The sequence below is a fragment of the Bos mutus genome, chromosome 5, assembly GCF_027580195.1.
Source record: "Bos mutus isolate GX-2022 chromosome 5, NWIPB_WYAK_1.1, whole genome shotgun sequence".
Lineage (NCBI taxonomy): Eukaryota > Metazoa > Chordata > Mammalia > Artiodactyla > Bovidae > Bos > Bos mutus.
The window spans coordinates 110,016,866-110,031,457 of NC_091621.1; the positions used below are offsets into that span (position 1 = coordinate 110,016,866).

The 14,592-nt window shown below is 53.9% G+C and overlaps 1 protein-coding gene across 1 annotated transcript in view; it reads right to left on the minus strand.

The window, feature by feature from the left end:
• The window catches only part of KDELR3 (KDEL endoplasmic reticulum protein retention receptor 3), a 13,318-nt gene extending 5,808 nt beyond the window's left edge, over window positions 1-7,510 (minus strand). Inside the window, exons 1-2 of the mRNA XM_070371577.1 lie at window positions 7,233-7,510; window positions 1,678-1,778 (exon numbers count right to left, since the gene is read on the minus strand). Coding sequence (XP_070227678.1) covers window positions 1,678-1,778; window positions 7,233-7,323 — 192 coding nt within the window. The 5' untranslated portion in view covers window positions 7,324-7,510. The remainder of the gene's footprint in view (window positions 1-1,677; window positions 1,779-7,232) is intronic.
• Window positions 7,511-14,592: the final 7,082 nt, after the last annotated feature.

The window sequence follows — 14,592 nt, forward strand, 5'->3', positions numbered from 1 at the left end:
GGTAACAAACTCAAGTACTGGTCACACTAAAGCTGGCAGAGCAGAAAAAGTTAAAAGGAGCTGCCATTGCAGGCTTAGACTACCCACTTCGAGATTTTGTGAGTGAGGTAAAAATAAATCCTAACCTTATTAAAATAACCCACATCTCTGCTACCAGCATCCAGTTACATCTCAATTTACTGACTCTGAAATCTGGGCTCTTTCCACTAAATTGTGTTGGATGATTGGTTAAAGCCTCAGAAAATGTCTCACTCCAACACAACCTCACAGCTATGACCCAGGGCTGAAAGATGTTCAGTTTCTCCTTCTGTAAAATAGGACCAAACTTCAAAGCAACAGCTTCCCACTGCAAAACGGAATCCAAACGGTTCACCTGCACCATCTGCCCTCACCCAGGCCTCTGTCGGCATCCCCACCACCAGCGGGCAGCCCTCGCCTGCTGTTCTCCCACTGAGTCTGCCTTCTGTCTGCCCTTTGAATACATCAAGCTTGTTCCTGTCTTGGGGGGGTCTTTGCACCAGCTATTCCTTCTGGTTGGAAATGTCTTCCTCTGAGCTTTGTTTCCTGTGTCATTCAAATCTCAGTTTACACATCCCCTCTTTGGAGAGGCCCTTCTTGACCACACTCTCTAAATAGCTCCCTCAGTGGAGTCACTCAGTCGTGTCCGACTCTGTGACCCCATGGACTGCAGCACGCCAGGCTTCCCTGTCCATCACCAACTCCCAGAGCTTGCTCGAACTCATGTCCATCAAGTCGGTGATGCCATCCAACCATCCCATCCTCTGTCAGCCTCTTCTTCTCCTGCCCTCAATCTTTCCCAGCATCAGGGTCTTTTCCAAATAGCTTCCTAGTCATTCTCTATCATGTAACTCTGCTTTTAAAACTTTTTGTCTTTATAATTAAAAGGAAACAGCATCCCATTTTAATTATTTGCATAGCCTTCTCCCTAGCCAGTTTTTCTTACTTGTTTCATTATCTGTCTCCCCAGTTATATTGTAGGTTCCATGAGTACGGGTGTCTTGTATTTCTCCTTCAGGTTCCTAGCTCACATGCATGCTCAGTTGCTCAGTTGTGTGCTCTTTTACCCTATGGATTGTAGCCCACCAGGCTCCTCTGTTCATGGGATTCTCCAGGCAACCTACTGGAGTAGGTTGCCATTTCCAACTCCAGGGGATCTTCCTGGAGATCAGAGATTGAACCTGTGTTTCTTGTGTCTCCTGCACTAACAGGAGGATTTTTGACCACTGAGCCACCTGGGAAGCCCTCTTAGCTCACAGTAGGTGCTCAATAAATATTTGTCAGATAAATGGACCAATAAGCTCTCTGAAAGCTCACAGCATCGTGTTTCCTTTTTTGCTTATTTTTTAACCATTGTAATAGTTTTTATTGAGTTTTTAATATACGATAACTATTGTATATTTACAGGCATTACCTTGTTTAATTTTCACAACAAAACCCTCTGAAGCAAGTATAACGATCTTCATTTTGCAGAGGAGGAAACCAAGGTACACAGAGGCCAGAAGCCTTGCCCAAGCCCAGGCCCCATAGCTACTAACAGCAAAGCCAGGAATCAAACCTAGGTCTGGCTGGTTCCCCAGCCTGAGTCCCCAAGCATAAACTGTCTCACCATCTGGGGGTGCTCAGCAGGCCCCCCACCATGGCTGCCCATCCCCTCACCTTCATTACTGTGTTGTAGATGGAGATGAAGTTGGTGAACAGGTCCAGGTACCTGGTGGTAAAGACGAGAGCGAAAAGGATCTGGCTCTTCCCAGAGATGCCTGCGGTTGGATAGGGACAAGAGACAATAAGAATCCAGGCTCCCAGGCTCACACACACTCCAGAAGCCCAGAGCCTGAGCTGGAAAGGCCTCCAGAGTGCCCGCTTAGTGGTGACACCCTGTCCAGGGCACTGGCACCCCCGAGGGTCAGGAAACACTCCTTCCCATTGATCACTTGAATCTATCCTCTCACCAGACTGTAATCTGTCACCCAGTCTCCAAATAGAGACATGGACGCCGAGTTCACATGGCCCCCGCACGTGCCTGCCTCACTTCCTGCTCTGGGGAGGGTGTAGGGGTGGTTGGAGTCGGGCTTGAGAGGAGAGGTGTCAAGGCTTCTCTTCATTCCACCTCCATCGTTCCACTGACGGGCCTCCAAGCTCCATTTTTTTTGGAACAGCTGACTGGCTCTACAAGGGGCTGACTCATCAGGGAGACCACAGCAGGTGGAGGAAGGCACAGGGCCAGGGAGCATTCTATTTCATGTTTCCAAATTTTGAGTAAAAAAAGGTTTTTTTTCTAGTTATAAAAGTTACAACTATTTTTACTCTTTGTAGAACAAAAACCAGGTAATACCCGGTCAGTCGCTAAGTTGTGTCTGACTCTTTGTGACTCTAAGGGCTGTAGCCTGCCCATCTCCTCCGTCCATAGGATCTCCCAGGCAAGAATACTGGAGTAGGCTACAGTCGCCTTCTCCAGGGGATATTCCTGACCCTGGGACTGAACCCGAGCCAAGTTGGCAGGCAGATTCTTTACCAGTGAGCCACCTGGGGAACTATACACAGAAATGTAAATTTTAAAACAGCAGTCTTCTGAGTCACAAAGCCTGCGTGTGTAACCTTCCTGATCTTTGTTGGCACACACATACACACATACACATACACAACACACCCACAACATATACAACATGTAATGGACGCTCAAACCCACAAAACTGGGTTCCTACTTACCATGCTATTTTCTCATCTGCTTTGGTCTCTTTCCTTTTTGAACTTTTTATTTTGAAATAATTTCAGATTTACAGAAGAGTTGTAGACAGTACAGAGAGGCCCCATACACCCTTCACCCGGCTTCCCCTAATGTTAACACCTTGCATGATGTCAGGCGAGCGTATGCTCCTCGGTTCTGTCTTGTCACAGAATGACGTCACAGAGTGATTGGAGTGACGGACATTAAAGCCCTCAGCATGTCACAGCTCTCGGGTCTCGAACAGACCGTGTTATAGCTCTTAGACAAATCAGTGTTAAAGCTCTGTGTTACAGCTCTATTTTATTTAGAAAATAGCAGGAAAAACCATCCTCGAGGTGTGAGGGCATGTAGACCCAAAGACGCCAAGAGAAGAGCGCCCCAGCATGCAGGAGAGAGAGAGAGACCCCCGGCCCTTTGGCTCCTCTTTTTATATGTTTTTTCTCCCCGTGGGCCTGCCCTCTGTAAATTGGGCTAGCCAGGAGTGTTGTTTGTTGTACCTGAGGTCCTCACTCCGATCCTCGGACCTTCCTTTGTTCTATTTTCATGGACTTTTCCCTTCCTTATCTTGTAGCCACTGCCATTCTGGACTCCTGTTTCCTATTCTAACTGAACATTTGCCAAAACTAAGAAACTGATATCAGTAGAGCACTATTGGGGTATCCCAATAGTGGATAGCTCCCAATAGTGAGCTGGGTAGCTCAGCTGGTAAAGAATCCACCTTCAATGCAGGAGACCCTTTCGATTCCTGGGTCAGAAAGATCCCCTGGAGAAGGGACAGACTACCCACTCCCGTATTCTTGGGCTTCTCTGGTGGCTCAGATGGTAAAGAATCTGCCTGCAATGTGGGAAACCTGGGTTCAATCCCTGGGTTGGGAAGATCCCCTGGGGGAGGGCATGGCAACCCACTCCAGTATTCCTGCATGGAGAATCCCCATGGACAGAGGAGCCTGGCGGGCTACAGTCCATAGGGTCACAAAGAGTCGGACATGACTGCATGACTAAGCACAGCACAGAGCACCGTTGACTAAACTCCAGACTTTATTCAGATTTCACGTTTGCCCATTCATGCCCTTTTCCTGTTCCATATGCCGATCCAGGATTTGAGGCTGCATTTAGCCATCATGCTCCTTGGTCAACTTTTGGCCACTTTTGATACATGGTCATGGCGGTGGTTCCAGGGTGAAGCGAGCAGCCCTGCCTCCCGTTTCTCTCACCCCGTTAAACCCACAGCGGTCTGGGTCCATCACCAACCCACTCCTATGGTCCATGATGCCCACGTTTCTGCAGCCAAACATCAACTCTGTCCTCACTCACCCAGCTCTTCAAGAGTCAGTGGGGCACTCCATCTATTCCAACCACACCCTTCTCCAGGTTTCTGCCACTGCCCACACTGCCAGCTTCTCACCTCCCCTGGCTGCTCCTCAAACCCTAATCCTCAGAGGGTGAGCTCTCTTCTCCCTCTATCCCTTTATCCCATCCCACACATGAGGGACCCTCCAGCTCCAGACTCTCCTTGGTTCTCTGACCTACATATTTCTGCCTGGCGGAGCCCACCATCTCCCCCTGAATCCCCTCCTTCTCCTATCTTCCGTCCTTCATAAATGCCACCACCATTCCCTCCATGTTCAAGCCAGAAAACCAAGAGCCATCCTTGAATCTCTTTCACCTTTGTCCCCTCATCTCTGGACTTCACTCTAAAGGTGATGGGTTGATTGGGTAGCTGGACACCCAGAAGTGACATTACCTGATTCAGGGTTTGACTCCTTTGTACACCTGATTGGTACCTTTTCTAATGATCCCTCTGGTGGGAGACATTCATTCTGGGGAAGGTGGGGGGACAATTTTAATGCCTGAGGATGAACACTGCTGAAGCCCCTCGCATTTTGGAGGGCTCTGGGTCCATGTGCCAGCTTTCCTACCAGCATGGCAAGCCTGAGTCTCACACTTGGCATCTGTAAAATGGACTGACATGAGGCCTAAATAGGATTCAATGTGGAATACAAGTGTCTTCTTGGGGGGTTGGCAGGGGGCCTGGCTGCAGGGGAAGGAGCCCTCTGGGGGAGAGGGTGGAGTCCAGGAGGCAGTAACCGGGCCAGGTCGGGCTGAGACTGTCTACACCACCTCCCAGAGCCCGCACTTAGGTCTGGCCGGTGCAGGGGGCCTCAACCGCATTCAGGAGGGTCCAGTAGGAGGCTCTACTGGGTGACACAAGGCTATCCCCCCACATAGCTTCTTTCCACTCCTCCCCTCTTTCCATCCCCAGCCTGCCAGGCCCCTGGGCTTCACTCACATTTTCCCTAGCGTTTTAGGAACCCTGGCGGTCTTCAGTGCATTGGTTTTCCACACTCTTTAAAAACCAGTGAATAATTTCCACCAAAGCAAACCACACACGGAGACCTCAGGACGGAGAGGAGAACAGGAGCCTGGACCTGGCCAGAGTCCCCTGGGGGACCCACTGACCAGGTGCAGACCTCCTACCCTTTGGCAGATAAAGACAACTGAGGCCCCAGGTCACACAAGGAGTCAGTGGCAGAGTGCGAATGGAGTGCCAGTCTCCTGCCTTTGGGGCTGGGTCGCCGGGGTGTCACCCAGGCCTGCCCCTGGGGGAGGCGCTCACCTCCTCTGTTCCCAACCAGACCTGTGCTGATCCCTCTCCACACACACAAGGGCCCTCCCGCTCATCTGCCCTTTGCTTTTCCCATTGCTGTTGTTTAGTCGCTCAGTCGTGTCTGACTCTTTGTGACCCCATGAACTGTAGCCTGCCAGGCTCATCTGTCCACGGGATTCTCCAGGCAAGAATACTGGAGTGGGTTGCCATTTCCTTCTCCAGGGGATCTTCCTGACTCAGAGATCTCCTGCATTGCAGGCAGATTCTTTACCATTGAGCCACTCAGCATCTCTGACAAACCATATAATTTAGTTGGTTGCTACCACCGTTGCTGGCTGACGGCCTCCCACCTCTAAATTCAGCCCCACCAGGCCAGGATCTCTGCCTGGGTGGCCGGCTTCTATCCCAGATGCCTGGCAGAGCAGGTGGGGAACAGCGCCCTCTCCTGGTCATGGTGGCTCACCCTGTCCAAGACCCTTCCCCGCAGGGACAGGTCCAGGCTAGATTCTGCCCCTCACTAGAGCCTCTCTCAGCATTCCTGGCCTACTTCCCCTAAGTGGGAACCTGAGAACCAACCTGTGAGTGCCTATCTCCCTGGAGACCCCAAACCCAAAAGGCCTCCAGGTCTGGAATCACTCCCTCTGCAATGACACTCACAGCACCCACCTCTTACCCCCAACCCCTTCCCTCCTGCTTCGATGCTGCTCTTTCAGCCTCTCCCACAGCTTCCAGAGTCCCCTTACAAGCCCCCTCCCCTGCTCCAAACTTTCCTTGACTCCCAGTCCCAACTCCCTAGCCTTTAGCAGACAAGGCCCTTTCACATCCGACCAATGTCCTCCGCCGGTGGACTGGTCTCCCCTCAGGACCACCCTGAAGACAGGCTGCTCCCCGTTTCCAGGACATGCCCTACCATCTGTGACACCACAAGCCTATCCTATGTGACAAGCTGCCTGTCTTCCAGGACAGCAGCACAGAGCTGCTCCCTCCATGAAGCATTCAGGGGTCCACTCCCTACCTCACTGGCCCCCACGAGGAGTCCGTGCCCTTCTCTGTAGGCCCTCACCCCAGCGCCAAGCACAGGGCAGGCGCCTCCAGGACACCAGTGGACAAAGATGGCTGCAGGCCGCTCAGACAGCCTGTTAATGCACTGGGTCTGTTTGGCCACCACCGGTCCAGCCCTGAAACTGAAACGTCTCTGACCCCCCAGCGGGGCCGCCAGACTGCTGGGCAAAAGGGGGACCCCCTTCCACCCTCTCTGGGCTTCTGCTCATGGGCAACTCTGTGCCCACGTGGGCCTAGCTGATGCCTCTCCTGCCACATCACAAGGAAAGCGCCCAGCTGGGGGGTGGGGGTGGGATGGGGGGATGTCTGGCAGGGGGCAGGGGAGAGGGGAGAGGGGGAGGGGGAGGGGGAGGGCAAGAGAAGACCCTGAGAGTCTGGAGCCCCTTCCTGTGTGTTCACCTCCTTCGCCCCGACCTCCCATTCCCCACCTGGGGCATGAGTGAGGGTAGAGGGCAGAAGGGGCCCCAAGCGGTGCTGCTCCTGGGCAGCAAAGGGGGTGTCACCTCCTCTCTATCCCCCCCTTCCAACCACCAGTGGCCATGCCAAGTGGTGGGGGAGGGAGGGAGGCAACCCTCCGTTACCTCCACGGGTCCGTTTCCTCTGATACGGTACAATTGTACATTTTCTTTGGAAGCTAAGCTGTGCGAAGACAGTTTCAAGCACCCGCAAGCCGAAGTCCCCACCCTGCAGAGACATTCAGGAGACTCTTCCCCTCCAGCCTCGCAGCAGGGGCGTGGGGCTGCCCCCTCCTCCGCCCCCGGTCCCCACCTCCCGTCCGAGACGCCCCCACCTCCCGCCCGGGACGCGCGCCCTCACCCGCGCAGCACTTGGACCTCCAAATCTTCCCCAGAAGCAGGATCATGGCCAGGAGATGGCTCAGGTCGCCGAGGATCCGAAACACGTTCATGGTCCGGCCCGCGCGCAGCCAACTCCTGGGAAACTTTTCTGGCGGGCGAGGCGGCTGCCACGTCCCCGGCCCCGGCCCCGGCCCCGGCCTGTGGGTCCTGCGCCCCCGAGCTCCGCGCTCCCGTCCGGGCGCGGCCGCTCCGCCAGCGCGCTCTTGGCCGGGCGGTGACGTGGCCGGGCCGGCGGCCGTACCAGGGATCCAGGAAGCGCCGCCGCCCAAGATCCCGCCTCCCGGCCCAGCCCAGCGCCTCGGCTCCTGGGGCGGGCCGTCCCGCGGGCCGGGGGGCTTCCGGCCTGGGCTCGCCGGCTGCCGCCCCGGGCCGCTCTGTGTCCACGGGGTGCCTGCCACGTCCCACCCCGCCGATACCCCTGAGAGGGGTCCCCCCGGAGTCCGGGCCCCTGCCTCCCCTGCTTGGAACGGAGGGTGACCGTGGGCGAGCCACTGGGCCCCTCTTTCTGCCTTGGTTCCCTCATCTGTACACAGAGCTCAGAAGACCCGTTCTGGGGTGAAGTGGGGTCCCGCGTGCCACTGCTTGGCATGGGCTTAGCAGGTTGGAAGCCCCCCAGAAACGGGTGACCCACTGCTATGGTCATCATCAGCCTGCAGTTTGAACTCCTTCCCCCTCCGGTGGGGAGAAGAGCTGGAGCCAGTTTCCCCTTCCTCTCACCTGTTCCTTTCAGGAGCCACCTTGTCCTGACCTGACCTGTTGGACAACGGTAACCAGACCCTCTGGTTGGGAGTCAGGTGGGCTTCGGTTCCAGCCAGGATGCTGAGAGACTTTCCTTCTCTTGGCCTCAGTTGTTTCATCTGTAAAATGGGATGATGGTGAGCATGGAAGAGGTCTGGTCTGTCAGGGAGATGCAGGATCCTGACTAGCGTCTCCCTCTTCTTTGTGTGACAAGATGTCAAACAGGAGCACAGGCCAGGAGAGACTCCAGAGGGCGGCGGGCCAGCAAGTTGGGAGAGGGAAGGGTGAAGGGCCGTTGGAGGGGAGGAGCCCTGTCAGTGCTGTGTGGCCTGAGCAGACCGGCCACCCTCTCTGGGCCTTGGTCTCTGCATCTGTAGTAGTGGATCACATGTGCTCCCCGCTTTTGACCCCTGTAGCCCGTTTTCCTGCTCAGAACCTCGACCTCTCCCTAAATTACTGACTTCCTCTCTGCCCCCTCCCCCATCACAGACAGCCAGAGGGGCTCTGCCCTGATTAAATGTGTCACTCCCCTACTTGTGACACTCCCACGGCCCCTTCACCATGCCTCCAGGCCACAGCAGTCCTTCAAGACTCAAAATGTGGTCCAAGGACCAGCAGCATCTGTATTGCCTGTTGGGACTGTGGAATCTCCGGCCACACCTCAGACCCACTGAATCAGAATCTGCTGTTAAACAGCAACCCTGGGTGATGTGTGTGCACACGAAAGTTCGAGAAGCACCGATCTAAGCAAAACTAAGAAGGAGGTACTATAATTCCCATTCTACACCGGGAACACTGAGGCACAGAGAGGTTAAGCAATTTGCTTAATATCACACAGACACTACATAGTGGCGCCTGGATTCCCACACACAGTCTGATTCCAGTGTTCATGCAATTAAATCCTTACATTACACTATGGGTTGTCATTGGAGGGGATGAGCCCCCTGTCACCAGAGGTAAGCAAGCAGGGTGGGGCGGGGGTGCCCATTTGTCAAGGATGCTCTGTGGGGACTCCTGCCCTGGTGAGAATAACCATCAAGTATTGAGCACTTACTGGGTACTGGGTACCAGGCATGGGTCAGGCATATTAGGTTCTCTCAGTTTGGCCTCAACAGTCACCTGAAACAGGTTTTAAAGCCTCGCTTTGCAGGTAAAGGCTATCGAGACCCAGCAAAGTGAGCTGTGTGGTCCAAGTTCCTGTGGGAGGAAGAACCAGGCACTCATCCCAGGGCTGTGACGGGTTCTGAATGGGCTGCTGTGTTCCCTGCTCCCCCCAAACCCTGCCCAGATGCCTCCCCACCCCAGAGAAGGCGGTGGCTATTTAAATACCTCAGGTGTGGCTACGGTTCTCTCTGCCCAACCAGCTGGCATCTCCTTCTAGGCGCCCACCTCCTCCCCAAGCCAGGGAAAAGCACGTGCATTTGCCATTTGGTGAAACATCTGTCCTCCTGAGAAGCAGCCCCAACTGCCAGCGGGGGCTGGAACGGGCTCGAATCCTCCTCTCTTTCTCCAGGGGGACCACAGGGGAACTGGCCCCAGCCAGAGGAAGTCTGAGGAGGGACCATCATGGTGGTGGAAGGAGAAGAACTCAGGTTGGGTGGTCCCAGGGCCAAGGGTTTGTCCTGGGCCTGCCACAGTGGCCTTGAGCCTGCCATGTCTCCTCCTTGGGCCTTCACTTTCCCATCTGTTAATGGGAATAATGAAGATAGAAGTATTGCTGACTGGGGATTCCCTGGTGGTCTGGTAGCTAAGGCTCCACACTCCCAGTGCAGGGAGCCTGGGTTCCATCCCTGGTCTGGGGTCTAGATCCCACATGCCGCAATTAAAACTCAGCACAACCAAATAAATAAAATACTAAAAAGAAGAAGAGGAAGAAGTATTGCTAACTGGTTACTTGGTCCTCCTTACAGCTAGTCTTCCCAGTTTCCCTATGAAACTGATACTCCCTATGTCTCAGGACAGGGAGCTCATCACTCCCATTTTACAGATGAGAAAACTGAGGCTCAAACTTGTCTCTTGCTCCCGCAGGTCACATAGACCTCTTCTCCCCAAAGTTCTATCACTCTGGCTTTAGTAATCGGCCCCACCTTTTTCATACCTACCCCATCTTCAAGGTGGAGCATTTTTCAAAGCTCCCCATGAAGCACAGGGAAAACCCCCTCCTCATTTTACCCCCTCTGTCTCTAGCCCATGCCGGCACTCCGACCACCTGCACCATCAGACCTATCTTTCCCGGATGCTGGGAGGTTCCTGACAAGTCCCTCACCCTCTAAGCCTCACTTTTCCTGACACCTGAAGTTTGTCTGCTCTAGGAATGAAATGGAGGGGAAGCCAAGAGGGAAATTTCCTTCAGTTCAAAGGATAATGATTCTTTTTTCCTCATGAAGAAAGCAGATTGTATGCTTTCAAAGTCAGATTTATGGGAGAGAGAATGGGGGAGTTGTTCAATGATAGAGGGAAAAATGTATATACAGATTTTTTTTTCCTTCCTGGTCCTAGCCTTTTGGTACATTGCACCACTGTATTGAATATCCTGCCAGCTGCCTCAAATTCTGTGTGGATGTAAGGTGAAAATCATGATCATGAGGATGCCTGGCCACCTAATCAGCTGCCTCTGGCTGGGTAGGACCCTGGAAAGAAGAGGAAGCTATGGGTCTGGGCTCCTGGGACTCTCTTTGAGTTCCTGGGGGCCACTATGGCTTTTCCTGTTCTTGGCAATGAGTGGGCGCTCCTCCGCCCCCAGTGGAAAGAAGGAGCTTTTCCCAAGCAGGTGTTTCAGAAGTTCCCCCCTTTCCCACTCTGCTCAATATATTTTGAGTGATGTTCTGTAGGAACTAGTGTGCGCCCCATTTTTACAGGGCGGGAAACCAAGTTTCCAAAACCTCTCCTCCACTTTCAGTCCCAAGCACATTTATTGAAGACCAGCTGTGTGCCAGGTGCCTTGCCGGCTGTTGTAGGTGTAGACCTAAGGAGCCCCTGGGGCGCCGTGGGGGACAGGCGCCTGTGCAAGGGCTGGATATGGCGCAGAGGAGAGAGTAATTACCCTGGGCTGGGGGGAGTCAGGAGGCAGAACTGCAGTTAGGAAGGCTTTCAGAGAATGCCAAAGTGGGCTCTGAAGGATGAGTAGGCGCTTGCCTTCAGGACAAAGCCAGGGGGAAGAGAGTACAGTCCCAAGTAGAAAGAACTACAGGTGCAAAGGTGCAGACATGTGTCTGATACCACTGACTCTCCCAGCATATTTTATTTGTAGCACTCTTTAAAAGGTCAATGAATGGGTTGGGGCAGGGCGTGGGAAGAGAGGGGATGGGACTTCCCCGGAGGTCAAGTGGTTAAGATTCCATGCTTTCATTGCAAGGGGCACGGGGTTCAATTCCCGGTGGGGGAACTAAGATTTTTCAAGCTCCACTATTTATGAGCTGTCTGAATTTGGGCAATTTGTTTCATTTCTCCAAGCCCTAGTGTTCTCATCGGTCATTTGAGTGTAAACCAAGTACTGACTTCAGAGGGTAAATATCAGGGTCAAAGTCAGCTAGGTTTCTAAAGCGCTTTGCAAGAAATAAACCACGCAACAAACGCCAGCCCGGAGTCCCGTTTACAGGACACCGAAGCCCAACGAGGCAAAGCAGAGCTAGGAGAAAACACGGAAATGTCATGTCCTCGGGAAGCGATCACTCCCTCTCTGGTTTATTCCCTGAGAAGTGCAAAAACGAGTATTATTGGTAACCTCTCGCCCGAGGATGCCTTCTAGGACGCTGGAAGTGTTCTGTATCTAGATCCGAGTGGTGGTTACATGGGTTTTGAGCTGTACACTTGAGATGCATGTATGACCGTTTGTTAATTACACCTAAAGTAAAAGTAAAAGAAACCAACCCTGGCCGCGATGCCCCCTTCCTTCGCCGCTGGCGACAGGTGTCTTTCGGAGAGTCCCAAGGCCAATCTCCGCGCGCCGCTCAGGCAAAGAGCTCTGAGCCGGGAGTCGTGCACCGAGCACCCGGGCCCGGGCGAGGTTCCCAAGGCAACCGCAAGCGGCTCTCGCCGCGTCTCCCGAGTGACGAGGCGCCACCGAAGGCCCGGAGCCCGGATCACGGAACGGGAGGCACGGAGCGAGGCTGGAAGGAGAGGGCGGCTGGCCAAGGGCGGAGGGGAGAGACTCCGCGCCCTTTGTCCTTGCGCTGGTATTCCGAGGGCACCCGGCAAGCTCCACTCCCCAGCCCTGGCCGTGGCCATAAACTGCTGCTTGAACTCATCCATCCCTAGGGATTCCTTCTCGGCTTTCCAGGTGGGGAGATGGAGGGCTTGACTACTCCCCTATAACATAGAGCAAATTAGGGGCAAAGCCAAGCGCGGCACCCTGGTGGCCTGCTTTCCAGCTTGTGTCTGGCAGCCAAATGGGTGGCACATAGGGCTGTGTGCCAGCATCTCCTTGGGGTCTGGTTCGACTCTGCTAGTGACGTGTTCTGTGGTCCCCTCTCTTGTCTGGGTCTCGGAGATAGGGACAATATCACCATCTCAGCATAGCTGCTACCAAGTATGTGAAATAAGGGGTGTAAAGGTGTTATAAACTCTAAAGTGCTTTGCGTGTATCAAGGACCATGACCATCGCTAACCTACTGCCTTCTGCTTATCATCACCCTAGCCCCAACCACAGCCTGGGTGACAGCCAGCTGCACGTGGAGTTGGGGCCCGGAACTCTCCATGCCCGGAGATTTCCAGTCTGCAGGTGAGAGTTCCCTGCCCCCATTTTCTGCTTCCTAAGAAATGGGCTCTGAGATCTCTCCCAGATACCAGGGATCCTTTGGTCCCCAGACTGTCCATTTAAAGGGGTTCACAGAGACATCACCCTCCACCCACCCTCCTAATCTTCCACCTTGCGGCTGGATCACAGGGGTTCTCCACTACAGGAGGACATCTGGAGGTTCCAGAACGTTTGAGGTCCCAGAGCAGAACCCGGGACTACAATCCTTAGTGCCCTTGAACGCCTCACGCCGGGCGTGTTTGGACAGTTGTGTATTCATGTGCTGTGAGGCTATAAATGTATATTTTGGTGTATATGTGTGTATGTGTACACATGTGCCCAGCGTGCATATGTTGGGGTGTGAGTGTGTGTGTGTGTGTGTACTTGGGATGTGTATTTGAGTGTGTATATGTAAATGTGTGTATTTAGGGCTGTGTGGTATGTGCTTGCAGGTGTGTGTTGTGTATTTGTGGCATATGTGTTTACCCATGCATCTATTTGTGTCTTTGATGCTATGTATGCACATTTAGGTGGACATTTGTGGGTTTTGTACTTGTGGTGTGCACAAGTGGGTGTGTGAAACTGTGAGGTCTGTGATTGTGCAAGTGTGCCGGGGGTCCTGGGTGCAGGGACTCTCTGTCCCATCTCCCTTCATCTGGGTGACCTTCTCCTAGCTAAGCACTGTGGCTGCGACCACAGGCATGCTTCTGCTTGCTCTTGTCCTTGCTGCAGACCTGTGGCTGTCCAGGTCTTGAGCTTGCCTGGGGCTTTGACCAGTACGGGCACCGGGGGCAAAGGGTAGGTGAGTGAACCTAGGGCCAGGACTCATGTGCCACCCCCTCTCTGCCTGGCCTCCTCCCCTCCCCACAGCAGGAGCAGCAGCGGGAAAGGTTGGCGGAGGGGGGCTATTTTGGGAGCGTCTCCTTAGCAACAGCTGCCACGGCCGTCTGTGGCGGTTTTTCTATAGGTGCTAAAATATTCCACCCTGGTGACTAGTGAGTGCTGGGGGGTGGGTGAGGGTGGGAGTGGAGGGTGGCAGAGACCCCTGCAGTCCTCTGTTCCCAGGGCACAGCTTGCTAGGATGAACCCCCAATGTCCCTTTCCCCACCTCTGGTCCTCACCACTCAGGACTGCTGGGGCTTTAGAGCCCTAAGACAGGCCAGCTGTGTCCTGAGGTGATTTTTTAATCTAAGCAGCTGGGCTTCCTCAGTTTACCCCATCTGTAGAATGGGCTTGTCTGACTTTAAGAAACTCTCTAGGTGAAAATTTCTGGACAATATGACTCTGCTATTTCGAGGTAGACTTTTCCCTCCCCTCCCCAGCTGTCCCAGCTGCTTGGCCCAAGTTCCCTTCCCCTCCAGTCCACCTAGCTCTCTGCACAAGCTCTCAGGGCTCCTGTTGAACCAGGGAGGCCTGGTTGGGCTCCCAGAGTGAGTCGGTTAGTGGGTGCTCTGCTGGCCTGGGATGACCTTTCCCCAGAAAATAGGAGAAGGTTCCAATCGTGGCTCAGACAGTTGCTAACACCCTGAGCAACCCCAGGCAAGCCACTTCCTCTCTCCAGGTTTCTCACCTGTGAACTCAGGGTAGTCAGAGTCTCCACCTCAGCAAGTTGTTATCAGGGTCAAATGGGAGAACAGAGAATGGGCAGGAAGCTTTGGCAAAATGTACAGGTGAATGAAGGTTTTTACTATCATTCCCATCAGACTTCAGAGCAAGTCTCACCCTTACAGAGAGCAGTTCCTGGCCACCCAGGGCCAGGCCACATGCCTCAGTTTCCCCAGTGGTAACAAGTGCTGTGTTGTAGAGCTCCTGTAAAGGTTAAATGAGACAACACTCGTGAAGGCCC